Source organism: Syngnathoides biaculeatus, chromosome 13, assembly GCF_019802595.1.
Source record: "Syngnathoides biaculeatus isolate LvHL_M chromosome 13, ASM1980259v1, whole genome shotgun sequence".
Classification (NCBI taxonomy): Eukaryota; Metazoa; Chordata; class Actinopteri; order Syngnathiformes; family Syngnathidae; genus Syngnathoides; species Syngnathoides biaculeatus.
The window spans coordinates 28,578,477-28,598,351 of NC_084652.1; the positions used below are offsets into that span (position 1 = coordinate 28,578,477).

Consider the following 19,875-nt stretch of genomic DNA (forward strand, 5'->3'; position numbering starts at 1 on the left):
TCGTCCAACATTCACCGCGTTGGCCACTTTGGTCTTCATGGAACCATCGCGGCAGCTCATCCTTGTGATCCTGCAAATCGTCTTCCTCTGGTGTGCGAATGTAGGTCAACCCCCGACTTAGCGGGCCAGTTGTTTGCTTGGAATTCTTGGATCAGGACCAATTTCCGACTCGGGCAATAACGTAAACCGAGACCTTCGCGGTCCGACGGTCTGAGCTGTCCGTGAAGAGCCCGGAAAATACAAATTTAACGGGACTCTGGACCGCTGTCAACATTGGCACTTATTCCAGTGTTCGTGTCCGCAGGACAAAAACAAAACCCTGCAAAAGACTCACTGGGGATTTTTTGGGATTTGGCTCCCAACCTGCGTGAGGTTCCACATTCGTACACGTTCTGCGTTGTCATTGGCGCCATTATTGAAAGCCTGCATGGGGGGTTTTTTTTTTTTTTCTTTTCTTTTAAAGACAACCATGTGTGAACAGTGAAATTAGGTCTATTCGCCCTCCACGTCCTCTGAGGCAGCTTCTGCAGCCGAGGTTCGGATCGCCGAGCCCGCTACGGCGAGCCCACGGGGACCTGGGAAAACAATCTTCTTACAATTTTTTAACATCAGGGATTTTTGGACTAGTTTGTCACAGGTGTGCCCGCCAGGACCGGAAAGCGGCTCTTCGGTCCTCCGGGACACGATCAGGTGTGCCCGCCAGTTTGAAAAAGACAAATAAATGGTAAATTTGGCTCAAATACCAGCCACAGAAGATGTGGGCGTCTCGCAGTAACGTTGCAGCAGGCTGTGGACTTTGGCCCGCACAATCGGCACCGCTGAGAAAAACAAAAAAGGTACTTTTAGGCGTCGCGTTGGCCAGGAAAACTTTGGACATGTGAGCAGCGGCTGAAAAAACAAACAAGTGTTGGGCGTTTGGGAGCAGAGCCAGTCAAAAGCGGACTTGGAGCTTCGGAACACAAAAGCGTCAACTGCCTGCGCCCTTGGGCCGGGCAGCCAATCAAACCCACAACGCAGCGCGCCCGTGACTGCCGGAATCCCACCCGGACAGACTGGAAAGGGGCGCACCCGGGGGCCGGCGTGCCCTTTTCGTGTTTTCTAGCAGCGGCTCTCTTTGAAGAGAGATGTGGGAGCTGCTTTTTGTGCGCTGCGGGTTGGGGGGGGGGGGGGGGGGGGCAAAACCACAAATTAGGACTCCAGAAGAAGAAAGAGAGAACTGCAACTTGGGGTGGCTTCATTGACAATTTCACCAGAATTTCCACAGCGCCCCCGCCAAAATAAAAGTGTCAGCGAGACACATGAACACAACACAGCGTTCCCTTCATCTGATCTGATTTTGGGGAACTGAGCCAGCCAAACAAGAACAACGACACGTGCGACTGTTGTGAACAACGCACGGCCTGATGTTCGGGGCGAGGCGGGGGGGGGCGTCGGCCAATCCCCCAGAACCAGAACGCGACCGGCGCTCCGTCCCAGGAAGCTCCCACGAGAGATACACAGCGCCCCGCTGTGGCTAAAACGGAGCACGACCACAGCTTCTTTTGATGAGCGCTCTTTTTATTTCACATTGACGGCCACATTAAAAAGGAACATAATTCACATTGGCCCGAAAAGCCGGGAAGCAGAAAGCTTTCGCTCAGCGGAAGCGCAAAACTGTTGAACTGGACCGGAACCGGAGCGCAAAGTAGCGGTTAAACCGAAAGTCAAGAAAGCGATGAAATGAAGACATGGACATGAAAATATGCAAGGTCAGCTCGCTCAGCAAATCTTTCACATTTGCGCCAACTTTTAAATAACTTATTACAACATATAGCAGCGACTCCTTGGTTTTTACTCTCAATTTGGAGTTAAAAAAAAAAAAAAACCGCAAGCGACTCGCCCTTTGAGACGGGAACGACGCCGTGATTGTCGGCCGCTCTGCGACATCCTCGGTGGGCAAACTTGAAGGCACTCGACGGCCTCGTAGCAAAAGCAAAAGCAAACGCAAAAGCCACGCCGATCGCAACGAAACTTGGGATTCAAGTACGCGCAAAGGTCCCGGCCGTCTTCACGAGGAAACCCGGAGCCACGCGCACGCGCGCGCGCTTCCCAGCACCGCCGCCGAGACCCGAGACGATGGTCTCGAGCGCTCTTCGTCTCTCAGACCTCCAACTTCCTGAGCTGCTCGTACGTGACGAAGAACTGCAAGTGGAGTCAAGGAAGGCAAACATTTGGGCAACTTTGGTCTTTTTTCCCGGAATGTCAGTTGACATCCGGCTGGAAGGATACGATGATGTTCCACGGGCCCAGACGGAACCAGTTGGGGATGAAGCCCTTGTAGAGGGCCGCCAAACCCTCCGAGCGCCACGTCTGGAAAACAAGGCCAGTACACAGCAGGCGACTTCTCGTCTCTCGAGGATTATTCAGCAGTGCCCGGGTTGCCTTTTGTTTGGATTTTTGGTCGCAAACCGCAAGATATTCAACCACAACCAGAACTGGACGGAAGTCAAGCCGGGCTCCGAGAAGACGACCAAGGGAATATCGTGGACTTGGACCCCGTCACGGGTATCGATTTGGCTCCAGATTACGACCTTCCTTATTCAAGCAGTTGCATTCTTTTGTCATATCAAAACATTTCTGATTATGTCGCGTCATTAAACAGCTTTTCAGGAATTTATCCTCAAAAGTAATTTCAGTCTTTCACTCTCGATTTTTACGTACAGTAACTACAAAATAAAAGCAACATTTTGTGAAAGGGGGGGGCGGGGTGTCTTGCTAACAGACGAAAAACTGAGGAGGAATCCTTGGGGGGTTGTGACAGAACGGAAGGACGCACCTGCAGGACGCAGTCCAGGGTTCCGTGGTACAAAGCGGCCCCCCTCTGGTTCATCATCCGCGTCCGGACCACATCCACCGGGTTGGAGGCCAGCGCCCCCGCCAGGCCGCAAACGAAGCTGGACCTGCGTGCCATCGGAGAAGAAAAAAGCGGGACCACGTCAGAACAAATTTTCTCGGGATTTGAAGGCGTCGCCGGTCGCTGCAGAAATTAGCGCCGTGCCGCAAAGGCGACGTCCGTTCTTGCCCTTGCCAAATGTTTTGGGGGTCCGGCTTCCCTTCACGCCAGACTCAGCCCAAGATGCTTTGGAGCACTTCGTCTTGTGCAAGCGGTGCAACGACAACAATCCTGATCCCAGCAAGGAAACAAACTGCAATCACAAAAGTTGTCACGTGCCACAAAATGGCGTCAAAGCACTACTTTGAGATCACCGCGCGCAGCTGAAGCCACTCGCTTCTCTTCATAATGTAGTCCTAGGACACAAAGGTGCCACAAGATGGCGCCAAACCGCAACTTGTATACGACGGTGCTTTGGCCTGACCACAAAACGGCAAAAATGTATGTTTTAAAAAAAAAAAAAATAATGGAGGATGGGGTTCAAATCTGCCAGTAGTTGATTTTGAGAATCCAAAATATGCCTTTCCATGCGTTCCTAGAACGAGAGCAGGTCCGATCGGAAGCTGAGACTTTGGTCTGGCGGCGCCCGTCGTTTCTTTTGCTCGCCCCTTCAAACAACAAGCGTGGGCTGCGCTGTCCAAGTTCCTCTTAGTGACAAAATGTACGGCTGAGGCAGGACGAGACTTAGATATTTTTTAATTTTTTATACACCCCCCCCGCCCCCAGGTCTCACTTACAAGAAATGCGCATACACGTTGTCACCCATGTGCCCAGACAGGATCAGGTGCTTCTTGGTGATGTCGTAGACGGGCAGCTCCACGCCCACCACGATGGCCGCCCGCTGAGCGGTCAGAGAGACGCCCTGACGGACGAGCGACGACAGGTCGATCCCCAAAACAGGAGAAAGGACGCCGGCCGAGCGGGTCGTACCTTCCAAAGTCCCCTGGTGCCTTCCTGCTGGTAGATGTGGACGAAGTGGCCCATCATACTTCCCTGGATCAGGCTCCCCTGGGCTTGCATGCGGATCTGAGGGCAAACGAGTTGACGCTTCTGCCCCCGCCGTCGCATTTGAGGGAGGCCCGAGGGCAGCGACCCGAAGGCGACGGCGCCGCCACGCCGACCTAACGTTGGTTGCTTATGTCTGGCGCGATAGCTTCAGAATGGACAAGTTGTCCTCTACGGAAGTGGATGAGTGCCACCAGGATTTGAATTTGAAATATAAAATGATCCCATTTTAAAAAGTTGGGACAATTCGCCATCTGTGCCACCGTGAGGCAGGGTTACTTCAGGTCAAAACCCAACAACCAGCCAATGGCACTTGCGCTTTCTTAGTCATGTGACGCCACATCGAAACAAAGCTAAATGCGATTGGCCGGCTGTTCGGTTCTGACCCCGAGTAACCCTGCCTGGTGGCACAGATGGCGAATGTCGCGCAGCGAAGTGGAGCAACTTTTGAAAATGTGATCGTTTTACATTTCAAATTCAAATCCCGGTTCCATATGCTCAACAGACGCTCAAGTGGAACCAAGTGGAAAACGGACCTCTTTGGATCTGCGTTTGGCTCCGTGGCGGTTTACTCCGCTGGTTCTTATGGGTCGGAACAGTCGCAGTTTGGCAGAGGGGACTTTGCTGACTTTTTTTTTTTTTCCCTCTCCATTATTTGCACAACCCTTGTAAATAGCGAGCGTGCAGGCGTGATGAAATTTTACAGGCACAAGTGTTTTGCTTTGTTCTCCCATCACTGCAACGAGCTTCAGCTCCCCGAACTGGACTGGCTTCGAATTCCTCGGGTCGCTCCCGACGCGCTCGCCCCAAAGAGAGCTCGGCGCCATTCTGGAGCCGGTCGGCGATCAAGCCGTGAGACGCCGCTTCGGTTCCGCCAGTTTGTTACGCGAAGGCCGTCGCCGCAGCCGCATCTTTGACACGAGACTCCGTTGGGGAGTTCCTGGGAGGCTCCGGTCTATTAATAAGCCACCCGTGAGGACTTTGTGGGACGACGCCAGGAACATGGTCCACGCGTGCGACACTTTCTGCACACTTGAGTCACCGAACCCAACACAAGAAGCGGATCCCAAAAATAAATAGACTGCGTGCGCACGGAGACGATTCAGGTGCAAGTTTTGTTTCTAGAATTCTCTTTTTACAAACTGAGAGGAGGCAAAACCCTCCATTTGCGCTTTTGCAACGAAACAAGCTGAGCGGCTTTCGCGATTGTCGACGCGCAAATCGCATTTCTGTGCCTGGCATCAGATTTTAGCGGGCGCAGTTTGGGAGCACAAAGAATAAACATCACGTACGACAAAAGGGCAGATGTGCGTCTGCGTTAAGCGCGCGCACGAGAGGACCTGCAGGGACGTTTGTGCGAAAAGCGCTAACCCGCGAGCGGTCTGGAGGTCAGGGAGAAACGAGGCGCCGTCTTCCGGCCCTCGGGTTCCCAGCCCGAGTCCCGGACGGACGAGGTACCTTCAGCACATCCGTGGGGTTGGCGATCGTGGACGAGATGACTCCGGCCAGGACCCCGCACAGCACGTTCGTCGCCATCGTCTCATCTGGACGCCAGACAGAAGGCGGGAAAAACAAAGGCGGTCGCCGCGTTCGCGTCCGGCTCGCGACAGGCGGCCTCACCTTGTGGCCTTTCCACCAGCAGCCTCTTGAGGCTCTGGTACACGCCGATCTTGACGGTCCCGTAGGACGCCTGGCGCAGCGTGGCGGGGGCGATCCTGAGAAGGGCACACGTTGCAGAGGGAGCACGTGACCGGAAGACGCGCCCTGCGGACTGCCCGCCGGCAGGAAGTGACGCCGGTTGCCGAAGGGAAGCAAAAGCCGACAGCAAGCGCGCGGTTTCATGCTTCTCACCCGGAATAGAGCGCCCGGACGCCCTCCTCTCGCGCTATCCTGACGATGGCGTGCAGCGTCCCTCGGTAGCGGATCTCTCGGTGCTTGCTGTCGCCCACTTGGCCCTGAACCTGAAGGCGCGTCTTGGCGAGGTCGATGGGGAACGTGCCTGCAGGGACACACGCGACACTCGCGAGTTCTGCTGAGGCCGACGGACCGGTACCGTAGCGGCCGACCCCGCCACCTCACTCACTCACTCACCACATTCCGCCGTCACTGAAGCCAAGCCGCCGAAGACGAAAGGCTGCCAGTTGCCGGCGCCGGCGGACATTTTGCTCTCAAACGGGACGCGACGTCGAGCTAATGTTTGCCGGGGGCGCGCTCGCCGCTTTCAGGCTTGCGGACGCGGCGAGACCCCGCCTTACGGCCCCCTGGCGGCCGACCGCAGCACTGCGCACCAGCGGTCCCGGCCCGCTGGCGTTGCTCGGTAACCGACCGACCGATTCGTGTCCGCCTTCAAATTCTTGCCAAATTTCAAAATGGGAGGCGGTGGCTAAAATAGAAGGGCAAATCTGTTGAAAAAAAAAAAAAGACATGTGAAAAGTCCAACGGATTTGACTTGAGTCAAAAGTAAAGAGTGAAAACAAGTTCTTGTCAGTGAAGGTTTGGACAAGTTGGGACAGCCTCACTTGCTGAAACGTTCTTGAAGGATAGCAATAAACATGAAAGAACTCTCCGAAGCGAGCCCTCCAATTACAATCCCGAATGCCCCAAAAATTATGAATCAGTTTTGAAAACTGCGCACTCCTGGAATTCAGCAACTTTCAAAAGTCTCACATCGGGGACCTTTTCTTTTGTGCCGCACCCAAAGGTCAGAGGTCAGAGGCCAGAAAAGTTGCCAAAAGGTCCCCGGGCAGCTCACCTCTTCCTCTTCGGCCCTCTCGGCTTTTCCTTTCCGTGCAGTTGTTGCTGCGGACGGAGGCGCCCTTGTCAGCTCCCTTCTCGAGCTTATCTGAAGGGCGACGTGAATCCACGCATCCGGGGATTTTCTGAGCCGCTCGTCCTCACGAGGGTCGAGAGAGTGCCGGAGGAGACGGGGCGCACCCTGAGCTGCTCGCCAGGCAGTCGCGGGGTAAATAGAAACACACGACCATTTAGAATGATTCGAATGAATGTGGGAGCAAAGCGGAGTGCCCACCTTGAGAAAAGCCACGCGGATTCCCCCCCCCCCCCCACTACTTATTTTCTGTTTTTCTGACGACGTCTTTGCCAGTTATCGGGACACGTCGAACTCACGCGAGAAGCTTCGGACTGCGAGTGACTCTCCAGACTCACAAATGGCGGACGAGTGCTCGCACATCTTCAAGGTGCCCATCCGCGTTTACCTTGCCGGCTGAATTAAGGTTATGTAGAGGATGGTGCAACGCTAATTATATCAAACTATCTTATTTGAACCAGTTGAAGTTTGTTCGTCTGTTCGATGTGGCCTGATTGATCAGAAAAACAAGAGGAAAAATACTTCGAAAAGGGGGGGGGGGGGGAACAGGGAGAAGGATTGAAATAATTAGTCGCAGGTGACCTCTTTTTCCATCGAGGATAACTTTGTCTTGCAATATTTATTTCAAGTTATTCCCTGTGACAAAATCAGCAAACGTTCTCCAAATTAATTTTCCCCCCTGTACTTAATGAGGAAAAGTTATTTTCCTCAACACGAAGAAGTGTGTCAGCTCATGAACGTCATTGAGTAGTCGGGCCTTGTTGTAGTTTTAGGATCGAGCCGCTAGAGGGCAGGAGAGGACAAGATTAAAAGTGCGTTTTTGTCAACAGCAGCTGGAGATCGCGATCACGTGGGGAAGACCACAAAAAAAAACAACAATCTCAGCTATCCGAATCGCTGATCTAAAAAAAAAAAAAAAAAAAAAACAAAAGACTGGATGGCTCGTTGGCCACCAAAGCGGAAGTCCCCAAAAGCAGATATCCGCCATCTTGTGCAGCGACAGCGTTAATCACCAATTTCGTGGCTTCGAGAAAACATTCCTTCAGGCAAGTTAGAAAGATTTCAAGTTTGTTTGGAAAGTTTTTATTTATTTATTTATTTATTTATTTACGAATGAGCTTAATTGACTTGAAAAAAGTTTTGTTTCCTGTTGTTGTTGTTGTTGACTGTTCACTCTGTGCTTCACCTTTATAAGCCGACGGTTTTTCCCGAAAAAGCGATGTCAATATTTTGCCAAACTTTATCAGTGCATAAGCAAGAAAACACATTTTATGTGAAATTTTTTGATGAATTTGATAATCAAGAGTTTTGCAAGTTGAATTTGATTTTCAAATGCGAGGAAAGAAGTTTAAATATTCTGTCTGAAATCGGACTTCGGAGAGACGACAAATGAACAATGCCTTTGGCATGTATTTGCCCATTGTGAGTCCTTATTTCCCAAAAATATATCTGATTGAATTAAAAATTAATGTTTTCATGACAAAAAAATGCTTAGTTTTTTGCCATGTTATGATGATAGTGCTCAGTGCTTTTTTCGCCCCATTTAATTCTTATTATTAGTCAGTGCAATCGAGAGGATTGTGGCGCATTTCAGTTGACAAGATCTGATCGTAAAAAATGTGATCGGAATACGAGATTTGATTGTTGTAATCATGCCAGTGCAATGGTGAAGTTGTGCACCAAAAGATGTCTGACAAATCTTAAAATAATCTGTTTTTTTTGTAGTCAAACACTGTTCACATACCATGCAAACGAAATGTCTTTTGCGGATGGGCGAATTATGACAATAAAGCCGATTAAGTGATTAGCATAAAATGCTCAGAATGGGTCATATCGATCTCCCGATCAAATCACCAAACAAAACCAACTGGCAATACTACACGTGGAAAAAGGGAGACGGGAAATGAAAACAAGAGAAAATAAAAGAAATCGTAAACAAATGCAGACCACGACAGAAATGTTGATCAGAAAATGAAGGGGTCAAGGACGCCTTTTAAAAACTTGGCGCATGGTCGGAAATGATCGTGACTTTTTTTTTTTTTTTTTTTTTTCCCCAGCCTTTTTTTCTCCCGTCACGGCGACAAGTTTTTATCTCTTGATTGTCGGCCGTCTTTATTTATGACCTTCAGCGCTTAATAAATGCGACGATTCCTTCTTGCTTCATTAAACCTCTCCGTGACGGAAGGACGGATGGAAATGTGGACCCAAGTCTCGGAACCTGCCTGCGACTCGAGTCACCGGGTCGTGTGCGAGGGCTTCTCTCTCGCCGAAGGCCCCCGACGCCCGCTCACGTCGGCGCCTGCACGCGCTTGGCCTGACGCCCCCGTCGTGGCACGTCACCGCCTCCGACTGGAAAAATATTGCGTAGCTTCGTGAAGACGCGATTTTGGGAAGAAACCTCAGGCCTGAATCAGAATTGATGGGCGGCAGCATCGTCTCGTATCTTTTATTTTTCCGTTCCCTTTGTTGTGGCCGAAGCCGCCGATGTTGTGTATGTGTCGTTTCCCCCCCCCCCACTCCCACTCCCGACCCCCACCCCCACCCCCCTTGTCCTGTCCGCCGAGTATTTTTACCGCCGCCGCGGGGCAGCGATGAACTTAATGGAAAGCGAAGGCTTGTCCACAATAGTTAGCGCGTGTCTTCGTGTGTGCGCCTGTCCTACTTGTTTACCGTGGCCCCCACCCACTCCGCTTTGCCCCCCCCCCCCATCCCCGCTTTGCTCTGAGCGCACTGACTCATTTCTGGAGTGGCGACTTGCAGTATTCTGATTGGCTGCCATCTTTTGCCTGTACGCAGACGGAGGTTACACAAACGCGTCCATGCTGTGTTTTCTTTCTTTTTCTTTTCTTTTTTTTTTTTTTTTTGTATGAGGGCGGGAGGCAAGAATGAATTCTATTCCAAAAAAGAAACGCTCCTAAAACGTCATCCCTCGTCCTCGTGCGTCACTAATCTCTCTCTTTTTTTTTTTGCGTCTTTTCGTGTGCAGCTCATTTGTCTTTTTCCGCAGAGCGCCCCGAAGCATCCCGAGCCCGAAGGTTCGACTCGCGTCAGCGACATTTTCGAGTCCGCAAAGTCCGTTCAAGGTCTGGAAAAAAGGAAGAAAACATCTTGCGATGGAAGAGAAGCTGACGTTGTGACAAGTTCAAAGTTGTTGCGGTTTAAATGATCATCGCAATGGGCTGGATTGCCTCCACTTGTTGTATCTTTGCGTTTTTGGTTTTAAGAGCCCCCCCCCCGCCCGCCCGCCAACCTCATTCTTCCTGGGCCGGTTTGTTTCGTTCCTTTTCTCTTCGGCCGCACTTTTGCACCCCCAATCGCTCTTGCTCACGGGCAATTACCCAGACAAATGCCGTTTGTTTTCCAGTCCGAATGAAAGGAAATGAATACATTTATCAGTCGATTACATTTTGAGTTTGAGGTCACTTGCTGTATTATGTTCTCGGCGAGGGGAGGGGGGGGGGCGGGGGTCACAGTGTCACTCCTTCAATTTGCACACTACATTAGCCATGCAGATTTATGTAAATTCCTTCCCGGTGTTTGGCGATGGCGCTCCGCTCAAAGCGGATCCAAAGCGCCACCAGAAATTTGCCGAGCTAGACAAATAAAAAACAAAACAAAACAAAAAAACAGCTGAATGACGTCGCAAGGTGGGGGTGCTTTCCGCGGTCGACCTCGTGCGGGCATTTCTTAAGCGGATCGCGCATTTTACTCCGCCGAGGGCAAAAGCGAGGACAGGCGCGACATCGTCACCGGTCCACAATTTTATCCCCCGAACGCTTCAAATGGCGTACTTTTGTTTTTAGCCTGATGTTGAATATTATGCTACGAATCATCCACCATTTGGTGAAACTATTTCCGAATAATCGGCATTCTTTTGTCATATTTGAGCCCCTCTCAATTCTATCAAAATTTTCAATTAGAATCCTTGAAAAAAGTGCGTGAGAACACGCTGTTCTTTGATTAGCGCCCCCCCCCCCCAACCAACCAGCCTGCAGCATCTCGCTCTCGCGCACACGTCTCAACTTTGAAGTGTGACCCCCCCCCCCACCCCACCCCCACACCCGCAGAACGATTTTCCTCTCCTCCCCCCAACAGATTCCACATGGGCTTTTTAGGTGTTTGACTTGAACCGGCTTCCCTGAGGTGTGGGGGGCGGAGGGGGGGGGGCGCTTATCAGCGCCAACCAGATGCACTGATGTGTGTGTGCGTGCGTGTGTGTTAATTCCCTCTTAGTGCCTCAGTCGTGGCCCGTTTTAGTGGAGGTGGTGACTCGCGCTTTCGTTTCTTGTTTCATACGGCGAGATTTTTGAAATGCCAGACTTCTAATGCGGCGAAAGATCACAAATAGCAAAATGATGCGCCTAATGTGATGTTTTATGATGCTTTTACGCCGAACTTGTCAGCTGAGCTCAAATAACGAAGCTGACGAATTTGCTACTATTTGACGCCACGCATGTTCGCGCCCGCCCGCCCGCCCGCCCGCACGTCATCCCCGTGTCAAGTGACCATTTGCTGCAGAGCTGCAATTCGGAACATTCAGCGGTCCCGCGTGTGTGTGTGTGTGTGTGCCCAAATTGAGCAAAACGAAAAAGTCTCCGCCGTCTAGTTGCCATAGTAACAGGCAATTCACAGCATCTGGCAAATTATGGGGCTGCGTTGAAGGGCGAGAAGGAGACCGCGAACCCCTCCCGCATGCAAAATGTCTTCTTCAGGTGCACAGAAAGCAGGGGGGAAAAAAAAGGATCAATTATTATTTTCCACTCCATCGATCGCAGGTGCTACACACAAACGCGCCTCATGATGATTGCTATTGTTATGATAACAGCAAAATCAATAAAGAAACAAAGCCTGCGTCCATGATGTTCTCGCTATAATTACCTTTTCTGAGCCGTGATGGGACTCAAATGGAAGACCAGACTCATCCAGCGACCTTGAAGCAACCTCTGCTCATCTCGCGTGGAGTTTGTGGACGAACTTGACGCCAAACATTCAGCGGCCGATTCGGGGGAGACACCAGTCCGTTGAGAAGCTCTGAAGACCTGTAGACGTGTTGCACGCAAAGGAGCCATGTTTTCTGCACCTGCGCCATCTCCGCATCCCGACAAAGACAAACAAACAAATCTGCCTTTTGAGCAGTCACTCAATTCATTCAGAAATATTAGCGGCAGATTATTTTGCCCACGTGCTGAGCTCTTTCATCTTCGAGTCCTGCGGCTTTTGCCGGCACTCAACTCCAAGCCGACTCCCCGCAGACGAACGTAGCCCGAGGTCAGACCGAGGGTCAGCCGATCCGTGGCGGCGACCCCCCCCCCGAACAGGAGAAGCAGCCGAGAAAACGGGCCCGTGACGTCGAAGTCCCGGAAATATTGCGGGCCAATCACGATATTCGATTGCGCCCAAAGTCAGTCGGCGCGGGCTCCAGCCCGTCGTCACCCCGGACAGGATAAGCGGCATCCAAAATGCATCGACGGAATTACAGCAAGTGGGAGGTCAACCGAGGTCGGAGCGGGGAACGCGTTTGAGGTTCTGGCGACCCGAAGTCTGTTTAACTGCGTGTGTTGTTGTTTCTCTACTGAAATAACACGGCGGAGGTGGCGTCGGGAGCGGCCATCTTTCCTGCCGGCATCATTTTGGACCAAACGAGAAGTGAAGAATACTCGGAGGCACATTTCCTTTTTCTTTCTGCAGGAGCAAAACAAGACTCTCCACAAATCATGATAAATGCTTTGCGCTTTTGAGCTTTAACCGCCGCCCATTAGAGAGTCTCGTCGGGCTGTCAGCAACTTCTTTATTGGAGGCCTTAAACGGATGTCGACACGCTCCCGAAAACTAATCGAGGCCGCCGGAGCCGCACGAGACATCCGTCGGGCCGAAAAAAGGGGAAAAGGAGGCAAATGAGAGGAGGAAGTGAAGTCACGCAGGGGAAGGAGAAAGATGGATGGATGGATGCGCCGCCGAGGCCACGATTACGTTCCTGTCCCGTAAATCTCTGCCGGCGCTCGTGCGCCCGTGCAGATAAGACGGGAACGTCTCTGCATTCTGCCGCTGTCACCGTGACGGATGCGCCGCTTTCTTCTTCCGTGGCGGTGAAATATTAAACGGCGTCCGACGTGTTTGCTTATTGCGCCGGCTCTTATCGGCGTTCCCGTTTTCGAGGCCGCCGAGGGAAAGGTGACGAAACGCCAAAGGGGCCGTCGCGCACGATCAAATTCAGCCCACGGCGGAGGTGGCGTCGGGAGCGGCCATCTTTCCCGCCGCGCTCGACGCTTCTGATGGATGGCGTCGCGCTTCCGCGGCCTCTTTTTCATTCAGCTGACAGCTTCTTCTTTGTGGCGTCTCGTGTTTTGTTATCATAATCGCGGCCGTGCAGCCGGGGAATAAATCTCGGTCATTTGGCGCGCCGCTGCGGCCTCGTTGCATCCGTCCAGCTCGGAGCGTCGCTCAAACGGCGCGATCGTTGGCATGGAGGAACAGGAAACTAAGAGGTCGGGGCTCACTAGCCGCCTTCGCGCTCGGGCCGTTCGGAAAATGAAGGCGCTGGACAAAAGCAGTCGTCGGTCGTGTGGCACGCGCGGCTCTTACGTGGAAACAAGTTGGACACGGGCCGCTGCATTTCCTCTCGGAATGCGACCCGGATGGTCTCGCCCAAAGGCACTTCACCGGCGGACGATCTGCAATCGGGAATCCAACCGCCGACTGTAAGGATCCCGCTTGCACTTTCGTGGGCAGAGTTTGCAGGTCAACGCGTCAACTGTACAAGGCAGACATTTTGTCTTTCCCCTTAAAAAAGGCGACAATTTGAAATGACGGTGATCTTTTTGAAGCGTGGCGGTGTCAGCGCAGGAGACGTTTACCCAGAGGAAAAAAAATACAAAAAAAAAAAACCCAAGGCAGCAGAAAGGCAAATGTCTTTACCGTTAGCGGCAAATGGCAAATGGACTGCGGCTCTTTCGCGCTCGTCCACACCATTGGAATGCCACAAGCGCGTCACATAGCCCGACGCCCACATTCATTGCACCAATGAGCGGCCGGCGGGTCCGCGGGGACCCAAACCCTCGGGCAAGAACCAGCGACCGTTTGGCTACCGGACCACCCGCTCTCCTGGCTGAGTTTCATTGTCTGCAATTTCTTTCATTTTGATGTCTCATCGCTTCGCTGCCTAGTTGGCACGGAGACGACTTCAAGATTGAGCAGTTGCAGTTAGCGGGCCTGGTCCTGCAGTTTCGTAGCAGCCGAAAACTTTGTTGTTGTCTTTGAAGCGTCGTCGCCTGCCACGGCAACCGTTGCGGCAGTTCTACACGAGACAAATTGCGACCGCAAGGGACAATCAAAACTGCGGAAAAGATTGCCGGCGCCTCCCTGCCCGCCCTGCAGGACTTGAACGCTGCCGGGACTGCGACAAGAGCATGCCAGGTCCTCTCGGAGCCTCCGCATCCGGGCCAGCAGCTCTTCCCGCTTCTTCCGTCTTGCAGCCAACTTCTTTACCAATGAATTTCGTTCGCAATTTGCTCCCAATTTTGTTGGCGCACTTCTCTCGGGCCGATTCGACGTGACTCGTGCGCTCACTGTCGTAGTCTCGCTACGCTGCACCGTTTGCAAATCCGCCGTCGACCAATACTCCTGCACTCGAGTGGCATCTGCACCATTTGCGCAATCTACTGCAATATCGTCCCAGGAAGCTTCAAACTGCATCCTTTGCGCAATGGTCATTATTCCGGATTATTCCTCTATCAGTCATCCAAACTGTTTGAATTGCTCGAGGAATCCGCATCTTTTTGGGCGATCAGCAAAAACGCAACGACAATTGTAGCGACCTCACCAGATGACGTGCAAGCTTTCGGTGCTCGCTGACCGAGATGACTTTTGATGGGGGACCTCGCCATCGACTCCAAATGTCACGAGACGGTGGCGGAAAACTCGGCTGGCCGAGCTCTTCTGGACTTCTATCGACACTCTTGGCAACTGTCACGGACGAGACTCGGGGGTGGACCCAAATGCACGACTCAGGTGAGAGGTAAGCAGTGCGGAATAAGCCTTTATCCGTTCCAATGTCGGTTACCAGGGAGTCGGTCCAAACAAGCAGCGAGATCAGTAACGGCAGGCTCACGGGGTAGGTCGGGAGACGGGCGTTGGTCGGTACACGTCCGGAGTACGGTAGTGCGGGCACGAGGCATGAGAGGCAACGATCTAGCAGAGTCTCTGTCGCCCCCCGGGTCCTGTATGGACTGGGTCTTAATCAAAGGTCATGAGGCGCAGGTGTGCACCTTCCGATTAGCTGGCCACGCCCAGCCCTGGCTGGAATCCGGGAGCATGACAGCAACGGCTTCTCTTGTCTCTTTCACAGCAAGGACTTTAGATCCGATTCTGGATTTCCCGCGAGAAGACGGAATAGAAAGAACCGGCTTTAAGGGGAAAACACCCTGCTGGAGGCGCATTTTTGCCGCCGTGACGCGCTTGACTGGGAGATGTCGCGCCTCAGTTGGTGAACATTTCATCGACATTTCACTGGACCGTTTCTCCGATTGTGCCGCCCACGAGTTGGAAAATACGGCGCCGGCCCATTTGTCGCTGCTTCCGAAGCTCATTGCTCATTTCCTCACTCATCATCTGCGAATTCTCTCTGGCCGCCGTTGCCCCTCCCGGAGGCTTTTTCATTTTGCTCCGTCCTGGCATCTCATCCATCTGCCTCAACATCTTCGTTCTTGTTTGCTTCTCTTTCGGCCGCCATCTTCTCCCAAGACCAGAAGGACTTCGGGATCGCTGGGGAGACCCACCCCGTCGCGCCGTGATTCTTTATACGATTGGTTTCAGTAAGCAGTGAGATTGCCGGCACCGTCGTCCCTACGACGTATTTCGGATGCCATTTTTCCTTGGTTTTATAGGCCAAAGCCAACCAGTCATCTAGAGTAGATCGATTTTTTTCTTTTGAGTAGCGGTTACATCATCACGCTTTAATTAGCCTTGCTCGGCGATGGCAGCGGAAATTTGGAACGTCGCAGTGCGCTGGATCCATATTTGTCACGTCTGCCTTCGTCCTCTTTTGTGGCCCGAACGTGTGTGTGTGTGTGTTCTGTGGTGCGCACACTTGAGACATAATTGAGCAATTATCCTCTCCGGGCCGCTCTCATTGTAATTTTCTGCATTAATTATTGTGAGCACGAGGACGAATTGTCACATCCTGCCTCACGCTGGCGGTTTCATCAGAACGGAAGTCCGACGACACGTTGAAGCGTCGACGTACGGCGACTGTTTTGCCGTACGTGAAGCGGTCGTTCCACAAAGGACTCGACGTGTCAAGCGGTCTCCGAGATGCCCCCCGGGCCACACGGACCGCACCTCAGAGGACTCGCAAAGAATTTGCCGAGGCTCACTCGAGCGGCAAACGACGTCCCGGGCGCAACGGTTTTTGTATTTGCCCGTCCGACTTGTTCGGCGAGTGCGTCTGATGGATTTTGCGCCTCCTCGTGTGTATTTTTGTGTTCGCGTGCGGCTTTTAAGCAGCTGTTGTCGGGCCCCATTAAAAAGCAGATGACGGTATCGCGGCATCGATTTAGCGTTTGCCCTATTTGCATTTTGACGGCTGAAAAGTTTTGGTCGATGCTCACGCCGCTTTATCGGACGTTAGCCGGCGCCCGACCTGCCAAGAAAGCGGCGGAGGGCCGTCTCGTACTTTTCACTAAGCAGCGCGTGGACCCCCAACAGAAACAAAATCGTCCACTTGAAAGATTAAAAAAATCCCACCCCTTGTCAAGTTATAACTTTTATTGTCTGAGGGGCAACCATAATAATATCCATCCATCCATCCATCCATCCATTTTCTCATCCGCGTATCCTCACAAGGGCTGCAGGAGAGCCTATCCCACCTGTCGGGCAGGAATATGACTTTTTCTGTAAAAAGAAAAATGAATAAATGAATAATAATAACCCTGCGGAGTGTCCACTTTTTGTAGATGTACTTACAGTACATACTCTGGCGTACTACTTATGCCACACAACTCATTAAAATACTCATAGCAGCTCATTTGAAAGCATCACGGATGATAACAATAATGAAAATTTGTCAATTTCTCCTCTGGACGTGGGAGTGCAACGTTTCCAGTGAAATATCATTTTTCTGAGGTGCAATATTTTCTTCGAGGTAGGGGGCGGTATTTTGCAGAAAAGCCACTCTTGGTGCGTTGTTACGGCAACCGCTGTGCGTCGCTCCTCTGTTGCGTGGCAACCTTTCCGGCAGCAAACTCGGCTTGTCTTTCCATTGATTTTGCTACGAGTCCAATGACTTCGAAGAGGTAAAGCAACTCTATTTTGTTCCACCGTTATGTAACTAACCCTTGAAACATAATCATAATCATGAAGCGATGCAAAGGAATGAAATCGTTCAACGATGCACATTTGAGCCCTCGAGCTCACCGCAAAACTGCGATGAGGTGATTTTATTTCTGAGTGCGGATTGAGTCAACGGCGCCGCCAGCATTGTTGCTTTTGAATTGTTTGTTTGCAAGTGTGATGATGATGATGAGGGGCAACTTTGCAAAACAAATGACAAATTTGAACTTTCTAGCGGGCATAAACAAACTTCTTTCAAAAGTTGTTTCACGCTCACGCTGCTGGCCAGAATCGTCGCCGAGAACTCTTCTCAAAGTGCGTCAAAGTGACTTTGACGCAACAACAGCAAAACAACACAGAGAAATGAAAATGAATTTTGTGCCGAATGAACGCGAGCGTTCGGCCGTGTCGGACTCTGCTTTCAGGGTCGAAGGGGCGCCAGAACCCGGTCGGGAGCCGCAAAGGCAAAACGGGACGGCTGCACGCGGCTCGCGCTCACCAGCAGGTTGCTCGCCAAATTCCAAATAAAGCCCAGGAGGGATTTTAGGGACGGTGATGATGATGATGATGATGATGATGCATTCTAGACGAAACCAGCCCACCAACGGAACCCCATCCGACACCCAGAGAGGACAACCAGGACGACGGGGACAAAGACCTTGATGTTCCGCTGCCGCTGAAAGTTGAGGTGAGGCGACATCTCCCGGTGGTTGCGACCCAAATAATCTCTGCCTTCAGTTCCTCAGAGCTCTGAGGACCGGGGACCTCCAGCGGGCCCAAAGACTGTGCCGGGCGAGTACGTAGCGAGAACGGGGAGCGCCGCCGACACGTCGAGCCTCTTGACTCTTTCCCCTCTTTTTCAGTTCTCATCTACGAGCCGCATCATCCGGAAGCCTCGGCGTTCCTCCCTCTGATCCGCCAGAAGCTGCTGGAAGGTAAAGCGCCAACGCAAAGGCCGCACGTAGCGGAGGCCCACAAACGCACGTCGGTTCTTCTTTGCAGAGCAGCCCGACGGCGACGACGACGACGACGACTCGGGAAGTGGCGAAGGATCGTCTCGGAATTCCGACTTCTTGTCGTCACCGTCGGATGAGGACGAGGCCGAAAGTGGGGAGGAAACGCCGGCAAAGCGACCTCGCGGCTCTCGTCCGCATCATTTGAGCGATCGCGGGAAAACCGCTTGCAAAAGACTGCACCAGTAGCGCTTTGGGGAGTCAACTGAGTTTGAGGTTGGATCACTTTCAGGTACTTTTTGTGACATTTTTCTTTGGGGACCTGCCGCGAGACTGCAAACTATCTGCCAGGAAAGGTCGGGAAACGCTCGCCGGCGTGACGGGGTCTCGTCCCGCATCTGGACCTTGACTTCCTAAACCTGTGTTCCGATTAAATATGGAGAGATGGCACCAAATGGGGACGCGAAAGCCAAATATGTCCTTAATATGTTCAGGTGCTGTTGGCCACGAACGCCAGCTCAGCTGAGGTCACCCGGTCCGGGGTTCCCGTTGACGCAGTCGATGGGCGATCCGTCGCCAGGCGCCGTCCTCGGGAATATCGAGATTAGAAAGAGGCGTTCGGGTCACGGGAAACAAAATGACGACGCTTGCAGTGTTGTGAATATTTTTGTCTTCACCGGTACGGCTTGACTGCGGAGAAGAATTAAAACCGCCGCGTAAGCTGAAAGACCGTGAAAAGCCTTTTTCACCAGTCCACAAAAACGCATCCAAAGATTTGAAGATGAGAAAAAGGGGCACCAGACGACAAACGCGAAGACGACTCGCCACAAGGACGACGGAAAAAGAAGTCGCGAGTCGCAGGAAAATGGATTTCCACAAACCCGACTGCGAGGGTTTTGTTCCCTTTCTGCTGACATTATGCGACATTCCTCTCAAAGGGTTTTGTGGAGGGGATGCGGAGAGGGGGCCGGGGGGGGGGGGGGAAATGCCCGCTGTGCTGTTCTGACACCTACCCCCCCCCCACCACCACCACCAACCCACCAAGAAAAAAAGAAGAATTGCACTCCATAGATGCACAAACAACAGTCCAAACCTTGTTGGCGCTTCGGCTTTGCGGCGAGAGGAGACGCAAAAGTAAAACGCGGGACGCATTAGGCCGGGGAAGTGCAACAGAACACAATCAATCAAATCCAATTGTTGACGTCTTTATTTCACACCTGGAAAAGTGACATTGAAAGAACAACAAATCAACAACAAACGGGGGATGCATCAAAATATCTCAAAGGGTGAAGAGGAATGGAAAAAGTAAGACCAAATCAAACCTCTTTAATCTGAGCCTTCCTCTTCATAATCAGTCATAAGCTAGAAATATTAAGATTTCCTGCATCCAAATGATTATTACATCGGTAACAACAGAAGAGAAAAAGGAAAATCGTCAAACAACCCCCGTTACATGCAAAGATGGAAATGTTACTACTTCTACATGTTTATGTTGTCATATTTGATGTACAATCGCCCTCCCCCGCAAGCATTGATCATTTGATCTTTTTTTTATTACTTCTGTGACACTTTTCAAGGCACTCAAGGACGCTTGGCAATTTCCTACGTTCTTCGCTGACTGCACATTTCACATCCGGTGGTGCTAAACCCAGTATATATATCTGACGCGAGCTCGGCTGCCTTTCTGCGCCTGCGACCCCTCCGACAGCTGCAAAACATGGCCAACGCGAGGGCGGGGACACAAACGGGCGATCCTCCAGTTCCCCCCTCAAGTTCAAACAAACACTCCGGAAAAAAAAAAAACAAATCTCATTACAACACAAGACCAAGAA

General features: G+C 51.9%; 2 protein-coding genes and 1 long non-coding RNA gene across 6 annotated transcripts; 2 read left to right on the forward strand and 1 right to left on the reverse strand.

The window, feature by feature from the left end:
* Nucleotides 1-1,542: 1,542 nt before the first annotated feature.
* Nucleotides 1,543-6,287, reverse strand: LOC133511096 (kidney mitochondrial carrier protein 1-like). Of its 4 annotated transcripts, none has more exons than XM_061839710.1 (9): nucleotides 6,029-6,287; nucleotides 5,789-5,936; nucleotides 5,558-5,652; nucleotides 5,396-5,481; nucleotides 3,863-3,958; nucleotides 3,670-3,794; nucleotides 2,816-2,939; nucleotides 2,269-2,421; nucleotides 1,543-2,181 (listed from the first exon to the last, which is right to left on the reverse strand). In XM_061839710.1, the coding sequence occupies exons 1-9, from the start codon at nucleotides 6,096-6,098 to the stop codon at nucleotides 2,140-2,142; spliced, it is 939 nt and encodes a 312-aa protein (XP_061695694.1). In that variant the 5' UTR covers nucleotides 6,099-6,287; the 3' UTR covers nucleotides 1,543-2,139. The 4 variants fall into 4 exon arrangements, with proteins under 4 accessions (XP_061695694.1, XP_061695697.1, XP_061695695.1 ...); XM_061839713.1 differs by having other exon boundaries at nucleotides 2,269-2,349; nucleotides 6,029-6,168; XM_061839711.1 differs by having other exon boundaries at nucleotides 5,558-5,708; nucleotides 6,029-6,168.
* A 470-nt stretch (nucleotides 6,288-6,757) lies between these two features.
* LOC133511097 (uncharacterized) lies at nucleotides 6,758-11,646 on the forward strand. Its single transcript, XR_009797792.1, has 3 exons — nucleotides 6,758-6,899; nucleotides 7,041-7,134; nucleotides 9,772-11,646. It is a non-coding gene; the product is annotated as an uncharacterized LOC133511097 (long non-coding RNA).
* A 5,334-nt stretch (nucleotides 11,647-16,980) lies between these two features.
* LOC133511116 (glutamate-rich protein 2-like) lies at nucleotides 16,981-18,947 on the forward strand. Its single transcript, XM_061839748.1, has 6 exons — nucleotides 16,981-17,053; nucleotides 17,516-17,595; nucleotides 17,678-17,778; nucleotides 17,829-17,886; nucleotides 17,954-18,025; nucleotides 18,093-18,947. Exons 1-6 carry the CDS (start codon nucleotides 17,040-17,042, stop codon nucleotides 18,290-18,292), a joined length of 525 nt encoding a protein of 174 aa, XP_061695732.1. The 5' UTR covers nucleotides 16,981-17,039; the 3' UTR covers nucleotides 18,293-18,947.
* Nucleotides 18,948-19,875: the final 928 nt, after the last annotated feature.

Coding starts and splice junctions, on each gene's coding strand:
- LOC133511096 (XM_061839710.1), bottom strand. CDS start 6,098: ATGTCCGCCGGCGCCGGCAACTGGCAGCCTTTCGTCTTCGGCGGCTTG. Junction 2,940..3,669: donor AACGTGTATGCGCATTTCTT/GTAAGTGAGACC, acceptor GATGGCACGCAG/GTCCAGCTTCGTTTGCGGCC. Junction 2,182..2,268: donor TGGGCCCGTGGAACATCATC/GTATCCTTCCAG, acceptor CTCCACTTGCAG/TTCTTCGTCACGTACGAGCA.
- LOC133511116 (XM_061839748.1), top strand. Junction 17,779..17,828: donor CGCTGCCGCTGAAAGTTGAG/GTGAGGCGACAT, acceptor CTCTGCCTTCAG/TTCCTCAGAGCTCTGAGGAC. Junction 17,887..17,953: donor CCAAAGACTGTGCCGGGCGA/GTACGTAGCGAG, acceptor CCTCTTTTTCAG/TTCTCATCTACGAGCCGCAT.